This window comes from Coffea eugenioides, chromosome 5 (genome assembly GCF_003713205.1).
Source record: "Coffea eugenioides isolate CCC68of chromosome 5, Ceug_1.0, whole genome shotgun sequence".
NCBI classification, from domain to species: domain Eukaryota; kingdom Viridiplantae; phylum Streptophyta; class Magnoliopsida; order Gentianales; family Rubiaceae; genus Coffea; species Coffea eugenioides.
Window position 1 is genome coordinate 8,989,404 of NC_040039.1, and position 16,867 is coordinate 9,006,270.

The 16,867-nt window shown below is 40.0% G+C and overlaps 1 protein-coding gene and 1 pseudogene across 1 annotated transcript; both read right to left on the reverse strand.

Annotated features, from left to right (window-relative positions):
• Nucleotides 1-672: 672 nt before the first annotated feature.
• On the reverse strand, nt 673-3,347 carry LOC113771141 (annotated as a pseudogene).
• Nucleotides 3,348-8,515: 5,168 nt separating this feature from the next.
• On the reverse strand, nt 8,516-13,123 carry LOC113771142. Its single transcript, XM_027315757.1, has one exon. The coding sequence runs from the start codon at nt 13,121-13,123 to the stop codon at nt 8,516-8,518; it is 4,608 nt and encodes a 1,535-aa protein (XP_027171558.1).
• Between the last annotated feature and the right edge of the window lie 3,744 nt (nt 13,124-16,867).

A 16,867-nucleotide genomic window follows, 5' to 3' on the forward strand; every position in this document is an offset into this window, starting at 1 on the left:
ACTTTCAAACTTTTCAAAAATTGAAAATGATTAAAAACTTATAATACGACAAAATTTTATTACATATTTACGAGATTATGTGAAAAGCCAAACTATTTTTCATAGTATTTTAAAATATATAAATACAAAATTTTTTAAATTATACATATAATCATGTCTTATGCAGGTATATTACGAGTACTTACTAACTAAGGTACTAAGCATTAATCATTAATAAAACATCTTATCATTATTTCAAATAAATTTCCTAATACTAGTTTGAAATATGTTTTAAAGTAAAATAGTACATGTGTCCCATAAATCAGTAAGTTTTGATTATTAATCAAATTTATCATGTTATCAGTAAGAATTACTATTTATGTATAAAAACTTATTATTACTTGAATTAAACTTACTCTCTAAAAAGTAAGTTTGTGATATAAAGTAGTAATTTATTTATTTAAAAAGTAAATTTAATATTTATTCCAATTTACCTTTTGAAGTATAAAAGTTACTAATTTATTATGGCTAACTTACTTTTTTATTTTTAAGTGTTATCCTATTTAGGTGAATAGGTCCATCAAGTAATCAAATGGTCGCTAAAAGTGTAATAATCTATTATATCAGGTAAAAAATTATTTCGTTAGCATAACTATCGTTACTAAAGCATTGTCCGAGAAGGATTATCTCTATTCAAGAGGTGAAGAACAAGCCAGAAGGACCATCATCAGGCAGCAGAGCTAGCCTCACAACACTTTCAGCACCTTCTTCTACAGTCAATATGCCAGATTCGAAGTTTATATCTGTTTTGAAAAAACCAGGACAGACACTATTGATCTTGATGCAGGGATGCATCTTTGCGACAACAATTGTGTATGCATTCATGGCTGCTTTCGAGACTGTATAAGCAGACAGGAATGAAGGCCAGCCTTTGGCTTCTTTGGAACCTTCTTTTAAGTCTTTCAGGTATTGATTGACCACCTCATCCACTCTCTCTTCTGTAAGGTTGTCGACATCAGTAAATATCCCTCTGGCCCATTCACTGGGTATATTCTGAAGCAAATTGAGAAAACTTTATGTAAGCTGTTTATGGGATTTACAGTTTTCCCTATGAAATGGATACTTCATTGAGTAACTTGTCAACCGAAAATAGAAATCACTAGCTAACGTGACTTCTAGATGTCCATTTGCTCAATGTTTTCGTAAATTGGAATTTCCTGTGGATTGTCAAATCCCACTATCTGTGGTTTATCAAAGTCTGGAAGATAAGAGATTTTAAATCGGGAATCAGGGTGGCTTCAGAACAGAGTTAAAATCCTGAGGTCATCAGAGAACTCGATGCGTGGAGCCAGAATTAAGTCCAGGGCCATTGTTGGTTCTTTTAAGTTTGTGCCAAGTTTACTATCCTGCACAACAATGTAGAATCTACACACTCGAAGAAATACAATTACAAGCTGATTTACCTTTAGCTTTCCCGCGCCTGAGGAAACGTTGACAACTCTTGGTGATTGAGATAATTGGAGAAGAGGAACAATGGCTTCAATCATTCTTTTGGCACCATAATAGTTTGTTTGAAAGCATTGTACTGCCAATTCGTAAGTCTCTTTGATCGTACTGCTCTGCCAATTCGTAAGCCTCTTTGATCGTACTGCTCCAGTCAACTTTAGCTTGTGCCTGCATTGGGCAAAACGAAGGAAAATGTTCATGTATTAAAAGGACACCAATAAAAGGGCAGGTGTATGACACATTGAAACCTATAAAAATCATATTTTGCAACTAATTCCGGAGAATCTTAACTAGCAAGATGAGACAGGAAAAGAACAGGATAAAGAACATGATCTCCAGAAGAAGGAAAAAGCAGGAGATTTTGGCAAATTGAAAGAGGACCAGAATCTAGATGATTTTTAAGGTAAAATCCAAATTTACCTCTTCAATAGCACCAGCTCCAACCGCAGCTTTAAAAGCATCAGAGTCTATATCAGCTCCAATAATTCCTGCATTATTCACCTGATCGATAAAACAAAAGACATGCATGAGTGGTTACAATTTACAAGACACTGAATTTGGCATTGGGTGAATTATCTCCTTATGCCCATCTTGTCACCAAAGGGGAATCTGGTTTTACAGAAAATCAATAAGTCAGATATTGGAATTGGAGTTGCTCTGTCATACCAAGATATCAAGCCTTCCAAACTGAGTCTAGATGAATTCAGCAAGGGAAGCAACACTAGACGAATCTGCCACATCAAGCTGATTGTAAGCACAAATTTTGTTTCCTAAAATAAAAGACAAGAAAACTTGCACAAATATCAAATTTATTAAATTAAATAATAAGTAGGCTACAATCTCTGAAAATTCTTGAATCAAAGAAATTAATCCCCTGATTCTTTTCTTCGAATAGCTTCAATTGAAGGGCCGAAAAGACTTGTTCTCCAATCGAAAGGGTGTTTCCTACAATTTCGGCGTAGAAAACGATTGATTTGATGATGGCGTCAAACACTTGGAACTTCGAGTCTTCAACACCGATAGCAGGAGGATTTGTTTGACTTGATTTGGGCTTGGATTTGAGGAAGAAAGCTCTTGAGGGAATTTGACAGAGTTTCTCCGAATGTTAGGGATTTTTCTATATCTTTGCCTTGAGGGAAGACCTCTATTTATAGCCAAAATATGTAGGCTAGGTCTTCAAGAAAACCCTCAGAATCTTCCTGCATTTTGGATCACTTGTTACCCAAGAAATCCATTTAACTTGGGCTTAAATATTGGGCCAACCCAGATAGTCCATTGTGAATTAATAAATCAATTAATTCACTTCAACTTAAATGGGCATTACAATTTTAACTTGATTTAATAGCCCATATAATACTGGCCCAATTTGCAAGTTCAAAACATAATGAACTTTTATCATTTAATTTAATTTAATCAAGATCAATTTAATTTAAATAAATCTTGACTAAATAAATTAAATAAATTTTCTTTGTCTACAAATGCCCCCACTTCAAGACTTGGTGTGGCATTGCTTGACAATTGCCGAAACGAGGCTTGAAGTTAACTTTGATTTCTTCTTTTTTTTTTTTTATTATTCAGCAACTTGGGAATGCCAAAACCAATTGCATTGTCCAAAATATACTCAAGGTCCATTGGTGCAACTTACAAGAACAATGGCAGCCAAGCAACTTTGGAAATAACCAATTTACCTTGACCTTGCAATTACCAAAACGTCATTGCTTCCTAAAGTTCATGCGAGCAGCTTTTGGAAGTAGTAATAACCGAGAAATCATAGCAATAGCCAAATACTCCAAGTTTCTAGAACACCGGGCATTAATATAGTATTCTCTCCTTGCAAACAGACCTGTACCTTCCTCTTCCATATGGAGTTGCAGCTTTATTCCATACAATGAATAGGTAATTGCCGAAACCAATGTCTTGACAATATGGAATTTCTCGAATTTCGATAGCTTCCTAAACTGACTTCCAGTTTTTGGAAATTGATTTTAGGAACCAAATTCATGTGATTCCAAAAAATTAAATGGTAATCACTGAATTTAGTAGCTGCCCGAAGTTTAACACTTCTTAAAATAATTCATCCAAGCACCTCTGACTGCCGAATTTCAAGAGCTTCCTAAACCGACCTTCAGCTTTTGAAGTTAATCTTAGGAACCAAATTCATGTGATTCCAAAAAGTTAAATGGTAATCACTGAATTTAGTAGCAGCCGAAATTTAAAACTTCTTAAAATGATTCATCCAAGCACCTCTGACTGCCGAATTTCAAGAACTTCCTAAACTGACTTTCAGCTTTTGAAGTTAATCTTAGGAATCAAATTCATGTGATTCCAAAAAGTTAAATGGTAATCACTGAATTTAGTAGTTGCCCAAAATTTAAAACTTCTTAAAACGATTCATCCAAGCATCTTATAAAAGCCGCACAAGACATGTTTTTGTCTTGAAGCTGTGACAAACATCTTTACTGAAGACTACCACAATATTTGAGGAAGAAACCTGTTTCACACGTGCACCCTGAAGGTAATCATCTTTACTGCGTTTTGACAACTACATGTTGTTCGAGTAATAGATGTCCACCAAATTTCATTGTGATCTATCAAAACTTGATTTATTTCCACCTTGGAAAGAGGAAAAAAATATATATTTTTTTTTTTTGAGTTTTTTTTTTTTTTTTTTTTTTTTTTTTTTTTTTTTGCTTTTCATGTCAATTTAATTGATAACTGACATAAGTGCTCACCAACACATGCATTGCGACTTTCTTGGAAATGCATCCTTCTTATGAGTTTTTTTTTTCTTTTTTTTTTTTTGTTACAGCTTGTATTGACACCCATTGAAGCGAGTTGACGTTTCAATTGTGTTTGACACTTTATAACTCGTGGAATTCAAAATACTAAGGTAACTCACATGCCTCATGATTTTCACTTCTTGTCAATGCATTTTTTTTTTCCGCCACGAAGGGAGGATCTCTTGGTGGACACTTAATTTGAAGAAGGAGTGGTGACCACTCAATTTAAAGAAGGCGCAACCGCAAACTCCCACGAGAGCCATATCATGGCTTGAGGAGTACATGAAGGAGAGTGTGACCACCCAATTTGAAGAAGGCGCAACCGCAAACTCCCACGAGAGCCATATTATGGCTTGAGGAGTACATAAAGAATAAGACACCACTACCCACTTCAATAAAACTCACCCCAAAATTCAAGAAGCTTTTACTATCTTCGACCATGCCATTTTAACCAAACTTTCTTTTTCCTTCCTTTTGCTGCAGGTTAGTCTTGATGCAATGGTGGTGTTCAAGGAAGTCGCTTTTTCAAACGAAAAGTATCTCCTTATCACTGACAGCGATGGTGACTCCGGTGACAAAGGAACGAAATTATTAGTGCATCCCCCTATACAAGGAAGTTACTCAGGTAAGTGGCCTTTTCACCAGTACCCAGAGTTAAAGGATTGGTCACTCGAACTTCCTCAAGATGATGGCACGAAGGTTCACTCCTTGAAATCCCTTATTCATGATAAGGAGCCAAGGACAACTCCTTTTCAGACCCTTGGCAGGCGGATCATAGATGGAGATGCACATTGGGGTCCTTCCTTGAGACTCAGTGGTGCATTCAGTTACATCGAGAATTATTGGGAGTGGTTGGAGGATATTCTCGGCAGGAACAAACAAGAACTCCGTGAAAATTGCTTGTTTGATGCCTTATATGCTTCGCTTTTCACATATGATAGGAACCTCCATGTACTTAGAGCATTCTGCGAGGCGTGGTGTCCGGACACTAATACCTTGCATACATCTGTTGGAGAACTGTCTCTTTCACTTTGGGACTTGCACAAGTTGGGGGGACTTCCAATCATCGGGGGTATCTATGAAGAGGTAATCCCATGCGCGGAGGAGCTAACTGGGGTTAATGAAAAGAAATTAAGGCATATTCCACAAAGTTGTGAGTATCTGTTCGCAGCCTTACATCATCTCCAACGTGGGGAATCCAACAAAGCTGGAGTTTCTGCTGACCAGTGGATTAATTTCTGGTTTAAAGGCAAAACCAGGTACTCAAAGCCAAAGCAGAGAAGGATAAAGAGGGCATCTCGTGCTCAAGCAACCCAAAATCCGGATGGCGAAATTGGACAACCGCGCAAATTTTCAAGTCAAGACAATGGTGTATTTAATACCATCGGAGTTAAACTTCACTTGCGGGAAGAGAGTTATCTTGCAGCGTTTATATCTTGCTGGCTCTGTGTCTTTGTTTTACCAGATGAGGACCCCCACTATATTAGACCATCTACTTTCAAAATGGCTAGTATGATGGCTGCCGGTCGTAAGACTTGCCTTGCTGTTCCTGTCCTGCTAAGCATATACCGTGGGCTTGATAAAATTTCAAACTCAGCTACCCCAGGATGTGCACGTGCGGCCTTTCCGGTGCACTACGTATATGCTTGGTTAGCGAGTTATTTCTCTACCCATTATTCGACTCCAAATACCATGCCTGGACCTACCATGACCAACTATTCTGGAGAGGGTGGCGCACGATACTTTGATGAAAATAGTGCTTGCGACCTCATTCATCAGGGAGATAAAGTAACTTGGGGAATCACTTCTCTTGTGAAGAATCGCAATGAACTCTTTATTGACGATGGCAAACTAGCAAATCTCGAACTAAGTTATTTTGTAAGCGCCTGCTCAAATTACTTAGTTTTGCATGCTGAAGGGGATTTCCTTGTTGAGCCATATAGTCCATATAGATTCGCGCGACAATTCGGGTTTTATCAAGTTCCTCCACAGGAACTCGGGGCAGATGTGCGTTCCACAAATTATGACTTGAGTCGAATACTCTGGCGCACTGCTATTCGTAGTAAAACAGAGTCAAAGATACTTTTTCCTAGCTATCCCTTGAATGCTAGCAAGCACACATCTTCAGGCTTTCAAACATGGTGGTCTACGGTACATGATGATTACCTCCTCAAAGGGCGTGATACTTTGATTAAGAGTATCCAATCAAGTGGGGAGCAGAAGAGGTCAAAAGGGAAGGAACTTGCAAATCTGAACAATCTCTCCAAGGTTGACAACAGTCTTGAGATGAAGCAAAAGACTGTGAGAAACGAGAAGGAAATTTTGAAGAGTTCAAACAACAAGGTTGCTACCCTTGAGGACCTTACCCCTAATGAACAATTTTCGAAGGGTACTTCAGTTCGTCTTCCCTCAAAAATTGTGAAAGCCATTGATCATGATTCTTGCAATTCACATGAGGAGAAGAGGAGCGAGCCTTTTGATGAGGAGGATGAGCAATCCACTAGCACGGACCAGCATTGGAAGCGCAAGAAGTCCAAGGTAATGACTTTCCCTTTGGATGATATTGGTTTAGATCCTAAGGAACTCTTTAAAGACATTCCGGATATATCTGTGCCTGGTATAAGCCGTGTCAATATTGTAAGGACCCCCCTTGCCTTCTTTAATTTAGCATTTGAAATCTACTTGTCAATTTCATATTCATGATTTGTCTCATAACGTTTTCCTTACAGTTGGATGATCAAGACTTGATCTTCATTGATGATGGAGAACCAAGTCAAATATCAGTTGAAGGACCTACTGCATTTGAACTTTTGGCCAAACAAGTGATCAGTTCTACCCAACAAATGGGTGCTAGTGAGAATTCCAAAAAGGCAGTAGAGGATGGAAATGTGATTCAGCAAATCACGCCACAGAAGGTGGAACATATGACTCCATCGGCCCAAAAGAAACTCAAAATTTTCGATCCACCATCGTGGCCAAGGGCACCTCGAGTATCTGAATTTTGCCCCCAAAATGTGATCTCAACATGCCGTCGAGACTATATCCAAATGTTGTGGAATAACTTGAGGGTGATGATATCTCAAACAGCCTTAGAGCGCATGCCTGCACTTGAAATGAAAGCCAACGAAATCATAGAGGAAATGCAAAGCTTCAATGCCGCGGATATCTCAAATTTGCAAGGCCTTTTAAAGGCTTTCTTTGCAAATGCAGCTCGTTACGTTGCAGTGAAATCTTCTCTCTCAAATAAAATTCCAGCTGAATCATATGATGAGTTGCTTTCTACGGCTACCCAACATCTTAGAGACGCTCAGAGTAAGGAGAGACAACAGGCAGAGAAGATCTCAACACACATGTTGAAGCTTAAGGAGATTGATCGCGAGGAAGTAGAGTTGAGGAAGCGACTTGAGTTCTTGGATACTCACAGGAAGGAGACGCTTTCACTGCTACGAGAAGAGCAAGATGATCTTACCCGAGTGCAAGGCGTGATGGTCGACTTACAAAATGAAGTTCGAAAGATCGAGAATTCCCCGCCCCTACTTGCTGAGGAGAGTCAAACTTTGGACAAGATGCAAGCGTTACTTGAAAGCAACCAAAAGGAGCTGTCGTTATTTGAATTCTAGAAATAGTTGCAATCTTTTACTTTGTTTCAAATTTCATCTTTTGTTACCTGCTCAAAGCGTGTAGCTATGTGCATAAACATTTCATAATGAAACTTGCTCTCTCTTTTTCACATTCTTGCAGACGTCCTCGTCTTTATTTGCTTTTTCGATAGCCACCATTTTAGACTATCAATTGTAGTATGAACAATTCTATCTTTGCATAATTTTGATCACACTTGAAAAGATAATTATCCAAATAATTTGGTAATCTGAATAATACACTTTCAAGTATATGTCACAAAATAATTCGAATTGTCTTAAAGATGAACGCTCCTTTTTTTTTTATCAAAAGAATCATCCGGACAAAGGATTTAGTTTTATATAATTGTAACTGAACTTAGAAGTTGCCCTCTAAGCTGCCTACGTATCCCAACAGGGAATCAAGTCACACGTAGTTCCTACCATTCACAGTTTAAACTCTTGCGGGTCAGGAGTATCCTTTTGTTTACCACCTTAGATTTGGTGGAGTGTTTCAGCAGTTTAACCACATGCTACACTATTGGTGGTTGTTGTCCACAGTTTTAGCTCATGCGGGTTTGGAGCAACATGCAGTTTAGACTCATGCGTCATGGAGTACTTCACTTTTTTTTTTTATGGCATGTATAACTTCACGAATTTTCCATTTATAGGACCAACTTTCACGCCATCTTTGTCCACTAATTTGTACGCACCATTCGTGTAGACTTCTCGAACAATGTACGGCCCATCCCATTTAGAGACGAATTTGTCTTTAGTGCGATGAGTCATAACTATTGGCCTTCGAACGGCAAGTACCATGTCCCCGACTTGAAAGGAGCGACGTCGAACTTTCTTATTAAAAGCTCTAGAGAGACGGGCTTGATAGCACTCCAGATTTTGTTGGGCCTCCAATCTCTTTTCATCCAAAGCTTCCAACTCTTCAAGGCGCAGGCGAACATTTTCTTCCTCCGTGAGCCCTTCTTGGATAGCAATTCTCAAAGAAGGAATTTGTTGCTCAAGGGGCAGAACAGCTTCTACACCATAGACCAAGGCATATGGTGTGGCTTGCGTCGGAGTTCGGTATGTGATGCGATAGGCCCAAAGAGTTTCGCCTATCCTTTCGTGCCAATCCTTCTTTGACTTTGCCACCACTTTCTTCAACAAGTTACATAAAGTTTTGTTGAATGCCTCTGCGAGACCATTGGCTGGGGCATTATACATGGAGGACTTGCGTTGCTTGAGATTAAATTTCTCACATAACTTATCCATCAAGCCATTGGAGAAGGATTTTCCATTATCAGTGATAATGTACCGGGGAACTCCATAACGGTAAATAATATTCACACGAATAAAATTCACCACATCTTCCTTTCTAACTTGCTTGAGCGGTATGGCTTCAGCCCACTTAGAAAAGTAGTCGGTCGCAGCCAATATATATAAGTGTTGACCGGATGACTTTGGTAATGGCCCCACAACATCAAGGCCCCAAGCATCAAAAGGCCAAGAAGCAACGGTCGGGTGTAACGGCTCAGGTGGTTGATGAATGTAATTTGCATGAAACTGGCAAGCTTGACATCTTTGAGCATATTCTATGCAATCTTTGACCATAGTAGGCCAATAGTAGCCCATCCTTTTAATCCGAAAATGTAACTTGGGACCGGATTGATGTGCTGCACATATTCCAGAAAGTGCTTCGTGCATCGCCCGATATGCCTCGTCTTCGTTTAGACAGCGCAACAGTACACCTTCAAATGATCTTCGGTACAGCGTGTCCTTGTACAAGATAAAACGAGGGGCTCGACGACGGATGTCAATTCTTCTACGTTGCTCCTCAGGTAATTTTTGATACTTGAGATAATCAACGAGGGGTTGTCTCCAATCTTCTTTGTCAATTTCATAGGTTGAGACCACATGAGCGTCGCCTCCTTCAATATTTTCATCATCAATCAGTGATGGAACTACCCACTTTCGGCACACACGGACTTGTATATCATGATCCGGCATGGTAAGTGAAGAGGCTAGCGCAGCTAATGCATCAGCTTGCTTATTTTCCCTTCTAGGAACATGCTTAATACTTGCACCTCCAAGCCGCCTCATTAGTTGCGTTGCATATTTGTGATACGGAATTAACTCGGACTTTTTGACTTCATAACTTCCCAAGAGTTGGTTAACCACTAATTGAGAGTCACCATAGATTTGAATGTCCAACTGTTCCATATCAACAGCTATTTCAAGTCTGAGTATGAGAGCTTGATACTCAGCGACATTGTTTGAACAATGATGACTTAGAGTAAAAGAGTATAGCAATATCCCTCCATCAGGAGTCACGAATACAATCCCTGCTCCAGCTCCATGACGATGAGCCGCACCATCAAAATACATCTTCCATGGTGGACGAATCTCGATAAGGAGTACATCCTCATCCGGTAAGTCATCACTTAGTTCCCATTCAGCAGGTATCGGGTGATCAGCAAGAAAATCTGCCAGAACTTGTCCCTTCACAGCTTTTTGAGGCACATAAATAATTTCAAACTGTTGTAGTTGAAGATACCATCTAGCTAGACGGTCGGACAGCACTGGTCTGCTCATCACATATTTTATGGGATTCGCCCTGGAAATGAGCCTCACACTATGCGCTTGAAAGTAGTGCTTTAACTTCTGTATTGCAAAAATAAGGGCTAAGCACAACTTTTCAATTGGCGAGTAATTTAGTTCGTTGGGGGTCATCATTCTGCTTAAATAATAAAGGGCAACCTCCTTTCCTTCATTATTTTCTTGAGCGAGCAATGCCCCCATCGATCGTTCTTGGGCGGCAATATAAAGGAGTAAGGGCTTTCCATGAATAGGTGCAGCCAACACAGGTGCTTTCATAAGATAAGACTTAATGCTATTGAATGCATTACTACATGCCTCATCCCATTGAAATGGCACATCTTTCTTCATCAATCGACTAAATGGCTGACACCTTCCTGCTAAATTTGAGATAAATCTCCGCAGATAAGCTAATCGCCCTTGAAGACTTTTCAATTCATGAATGTCACGAGGTTCAGGCATCCTCAATATAGCATCAATTTTGGCCTGATCAATTTCAATGCCTCGATGGCGAACCACAAAACCAAGAAATTTCCCCGACGTGACTCCAAATGCACACTTGAGAGGGTTCATTTTGAGTTGATACCTTCTCAACCGATCGAAAACTTGTCTCAAATCCTCCAAGTGATTATTTCTTTTCTTTGATTTCACAACTAAATCATCCACATAACACTCGATATTCTTATGAAGCATGTCGTCAAAGATACTTTGCATTGCTCTTTGATATGTGGCACCAGCATTTTTGAGACCAAAGGGCATCACTTTATAACAATAAATACCCTTAGGAGTACGAAATGCAGTGAGCTCCTCATCCTCCGGTGCCAATCGAATTTGATTATATCCAGAAGAGCCATCCATAAACGACAGAACTTCATGCCCAGTAGTTGCATCAATCATGAGTTCAGTGATTGGTAAAGGGAAGTCATCTTTGGGACAAGCATTGTTAACATCCCTGAAATCGACACAAATGCGGATTTGTCCATTCTTCTTTCGCACAGGCACGATACTCGAAATCCATGTGGGATATTTAACTTCACGAATAAACCCGGCTTCAATGAGTTTATTGACTTCAATTTCGATCAACGGAATCAAATCGGGTCTAAATCGCCGTTGTGCTTGCTTCACAGGTCGAACTCCCTTTTTAACAGCCAAATGGTGGACGGCCACTTTTGGGTTTAAATCCGGCATTTCTTTATAAGTCCATGCAAAAATATCTTGATACTCCCACAAGAGTTCAATATATGCCTTCTCTTCGTCAGGACTCAATGAAGCACTTACATATATTGGACGTGGGTTCTCTGAAGTACCAAGATTGACCTCCTTTAGATCATCCACAGTGGCCTTAACACCTTCCTCCAATTCAGGTGGAGCCTCTTCAGCATCTTCTTCTTCTTCAGGCGAGTCACCGTCAATTATAGTTATATGATTGCATGAAGCAACACTCTCTTCATCATCCTCTTTTGGTCTTGTGTACACCACGGTATGCTCCCTGACCCTCAATTCAGTCCCACACTTTATTACAAGATCTGTGCATCTTCTCATTCTCGAAGGAATGCTACTACCGAATTTATGAGAACCATTAGAAGGTTTTTCAAGATTTTGCAATGACTTTGCCATTTTTCCTTTACTCTTATGAGAGTATTGAGGCTTTTGTCTTCTTTGTGGTCCTAATCTCTTAAAAACAGATACCCGTGGAGTTTTATTCTCCTTTTCATGAAAAGCTTGAAATTTACCAACTATTTGAGAAGACTCATCCTCTATAGCAATATATTGGCTACTAACTCTATTGATCTTGATGCGGATTGGTGTAGGAGAAGAGTAGCCAAGGCCAAATTTGGGATTTTCAACAGCGTATCCCTTTTCCTTCAACATCTTTTGGGTAGAATTCAACCCATGAATCATGTCACTAGTAGATTGACGAGATGGAACATTTAACACCGCAGATTCTTTGAGATCGTATCCAGCCTTAGCGAGAAGCTTATAAGCGATAGGATCAAAACCTTCTTTAGTTCTTGACTTTGGTATGGTGTCTTGTTCAACTTCAGATTCTTTGCTTAAAAAGTTAGACCTTTTAAGTTGAGAAGATGACGCCTTTTTTGTATCAAGATGAGCTACCGGAAGAGTCAAATCTTTTAGAGTTTCATGCTGAATTGCAGGTGACTGTCCCTGTTCCATTCTTGATTTGGGAGGGCAACGAAAGACAACTGATTCATTGTGTGGCAATGAAACATCAGTTTCTTCACGAACTTCCTCTTTTGATTTCAAAATCATCACTTTCTCCCCTTTTGCATTTGGAGATTCGGGGTTCTGGATTTTATCCCCAGATAGAGGTTGCTCAGATTTATCCTTCGCAATGTGCCTTTTGATGTAAAATTTGGCATCGGCGATATATGTTTCCGCCTCAGTGAAAGGATTATCATCAGCTTTCACACTTCTTGCCACCCCGTTTTGACAGTACTTGAAGCATTGATGAAGAGTTGAAGGTACAACTCCATTTTCATGAATCCAGGGCCTTCCCAACAATACATTGTATGTTGTTTTAGCATCTATCACATACAATAGTGCTCTGGACGTCATGTCATCAATGATTATCTCCAAATTTAGTGACCCAAGAGCTCTTTGCCCTCCTTGATTGAAGCCTTGAATCATCAGTCGGCTATTGGAGAGTTCATCAACCGGGATACCAAGCTCCTTCAGAGTTTATAAAGGGAGAATATTGACTGCGGAACCATCCCATGCGCGGAGGAGCTAACTGGGGTTAATGAAAAGAAATTAAGGCATATTCCACAAAGTTGTGAGTATCTGTTCGCAGCCTTACATCATCTCCAACGTGGGGAATCCAACAAAGCTGGAGTTTCTGCTGACCAGTGGATTAATTTCTGGTTTAAAGGCAAAACCAGGTACTCAAAGCCAAAGCAGAGAAGGATAAAGAGGGCATCTCGTGCTCAAGCAACCCAAAATCCGGATGGCGAAATTGGACAACCGCGCAAATTTTCAAGTCAAGACAATGGTGTATTTAATACCATCGGAGTTAAACTTCACTTGCGGGAAGAGAGTTATCTTGCAGCGTTTATATCTTGCTGGCTCTGTGTCTTTGTTTTACCAGATGAGGACCCCCACTATATTAGACCATCTACTTTCAAAATGGCTAGTATGATGGCTGCCGGTCGTAAGACTTGCCTTGCTGTTCCTGTCCTGCTAAGCATATACCGTGGGCTTGATAAAATTTCAAACTCAGCTACCCCAGGATGTGCACGTGCGGCTTTTCCGGTGCACTACGTATATGCTTGGTTAGCGAGTTATTTCTCTACCCATTATTCGACTCCAAATACCATGCCTGGACCTACCATGACCAACTATTCTGGAGAGGGTGGCGCACGATACTTTGATGAAAATAGTGCTCGCGACCTCATTCATCAGGGAGATAAAGTAACTTGGGGAATCACTTCTCTTGTGAAGAATCGCAATGAACTCTTTGTTGACGATGGCAAACTAGCAAATCTCGAACTAAGTTATTTTGTAAGCGCCTGCTCAAATTACTTAGTTTTGCATGCTGAAGGGGATTTCCTTGTTGAGCCATATAGTCCATATAGATTCGCGCGACAATTCGGGTTTTATCAAGTTCCTCCACAGGAACTCGGGGCAGATGTGCGTTCCACAAATTATGACTTGAGTCGAATACTCTGGCGCACTGCTATTCGTAGTAAAACAGAGTCAAAGATACTTTTTCCTAGCTATCCCTTGAATGCTAGCAAGCACACATCTTCAGGCTTTCAAACATGGTGGTCTACGGTACATGATGATTACCTCCTCAAAGGGCGTGATACTTTGATTAAGAGTATCCAATCAAGTGGGGAGCAGAAGAGGTCAAAAGGGAAGGAACTTGCAAATCTGAACAATCTCTCCAAGGTTGACAACAGTCTTGAGATGAAGCAAAAGACTGTGAGAAACGAGAAGGAAATTTTGAAGAGTTCAAACAACAAGGTTGCTACCCTTGAGGACCTTACCCCTAATGAACAATTTTCGAAGGGTACTTCAGTTCGTCTTCCCTCAAAAATTGTGAAAGCCATTGATCATGATTCTTGCAATTCACATGAGGAGAAGAGGAGCGAGCCTTTTGATGAGGAGGATGAGCAATCCACTAGCACGGACCAGCATTGGAAGCGCAAGAAGTCCAAGGTAATGACTTTCCCTTTGGATGATATTGGTTTAGATCCTAAGGAACTCTTTAAAGACATTCCGGATATATCTGTGCCTGGTATAAGCCGTGTCAATATTGTAAGGACCCCCCTTGCCTTCTTTAATTTAGCATTTGAAATCTACTTGTCAATTTCATATTCATGATTTGTCTCATAACGTTTTCCTTACAGTTGGATGATCAAGACTTGATCTTCATTGATGATGGAGAACCAAGTCAAATATCAGTTGAAGGACCTACTGCATTTGAACTTTTGGCCAAACAAGTGATCAGTTCTACCCAACAAATGGGTGCTAGTGAGAATTCCAAAAAGGCAGTAGAGGATGGAAATGTGATTCAGCAAATCACGCCACAGAAGGTGGAACATATGACTCCATCGGCCCAAAAGAAACTCAAAATTTTCGATCCACCATCGTGGCCAAGGGCACCTCGAGTATCTGAATTTTGCCCCCAAAATGTGATCTCAACATGCCGTCGAGACTATATCCAAATGTTGTGGAATAACTTGAGGGTGATGATATCTCAAACAGCCTTAGAGCGCATGCCTGCACTTGAAATGAAAGCCAACGAAATCATAGAGGAAATGCAAAGCTTCAATGCCGCGGATATCTCAAATTTGCAAGGCCTTTTAAAGGCTTTCTTTGCAAATGCAGCTCGTTACGTTGCAGTGAAATCTTCTCTCTCAAATAAAATTCCAGCTGAATCATATGATGAGTTGCTTTCTACGGCTACCCAACATCTTAGAGACGCTCAGAGTAAGGAGAGACAACAGGCAGAGAAGATCTCAACACACATGTTGAAGCTTAAGGAGATTGATCGCGAGGAAGTAGAGTTGAGGAAGCGACTTGAGTTCTTGGATACTCACAGGAAGGAGACGCTTTCACTGCTACGAGAAGAGCAAGATGATCTTACCCGAGTGCAAGGCGTGATGGTCGACTTACAAAATGAAGTTCGAAAGATCGAGAATTCCCCGCCCCTACTTGCTGAGGAGAGTCAAACTTTGGACAAGATGCAAGCGTTACTTGAAAGCAACCAAAAGGAGCTGTCGTTATTTGAATTCTAGAAATAGTTGCAATCTTTTACTTTGTTTCAAATTTCATCTTTTGTTACCTGCTCAAAGCGTGTAGCTATGTGCATAAACATTTCATAATGAAACTTGCTCTCTCTTTTTCACATTCTTGCAGACGTCCTCGTCTTTATTTGCTTTTTCGATAGCCACCATTTTAGACTATCAATTGTAGTATGAACAATTCTATCTTTGCATAATTTTGATCACACTTGAAAAGATAATTATCCAAATAATTTGGTAATCTGAATAATACACTTTCAAGTATATGTCACAAAATAATTCGAATTGTCTTAAAGATGAACGCTCCTTTTTTTTTTATCAAAAGAATCATCCGGACAAAGGATTTAGTTTTATATAATTGTAACTGAACTTAGAAGTTGCCCTCTAAGCTGCCTACGTATCCCAACAGGGAATCAAGTCACACGTAGTTCCTACCATTCACAGTTTAAACTCTTGCGGGTCAGGAGTATCCTTTTGTTTACCACCTTAGATTTGGTGGAGTGTTTCAGCAGTTTAACCACATGCTACACTATTGGTGGTTGTTGTCCACAGTTTTAGCTCATGCGGGTTTGGAGCAACATGCAGTTTAGACTCATGCGTCATGGAGTACTTCACTTTTTTTTTTTATGGCATGTATAACTTCACGAATTTTCCATTTATAGGACCAACTTTCACGCCATCTTTGTCCACTAATTTGTACGCACCATTCGTGTAGACTTCTCGAACAATGTACGGCCCATCCCATTTAGAGACGAATTTGTCTTTAGTGCGATGAGTCATAACTATTGGCCTTCGAACGGCAAGTACCATGTCCCCGACTTGAAAGGAGCGACGTCGAACTTTCTTATTAAAAGCTCTAGAGAGACGGGCTTGATAGCACTCCAGATTTTGTTGGGCCTCCAATCTCTTTTCATCCAAAGCTTCCAACTCTTCAAGGCGCAGGCGAACATTTTCTTCCTCCGTGAGCCCTTCTTGGATAGCAATTCTCAAAGAAGGAATTTGTTGCTCAAGGGGCAGAACAGCTTCTACACCATAGACCAAGGCATATGGTGTGGCTTGCGTCGGAGTTCGGTATGTGATGCGATAGGCCCAAAGAGTTTCGCCTATCCTTTCGTGCCAATCCTTC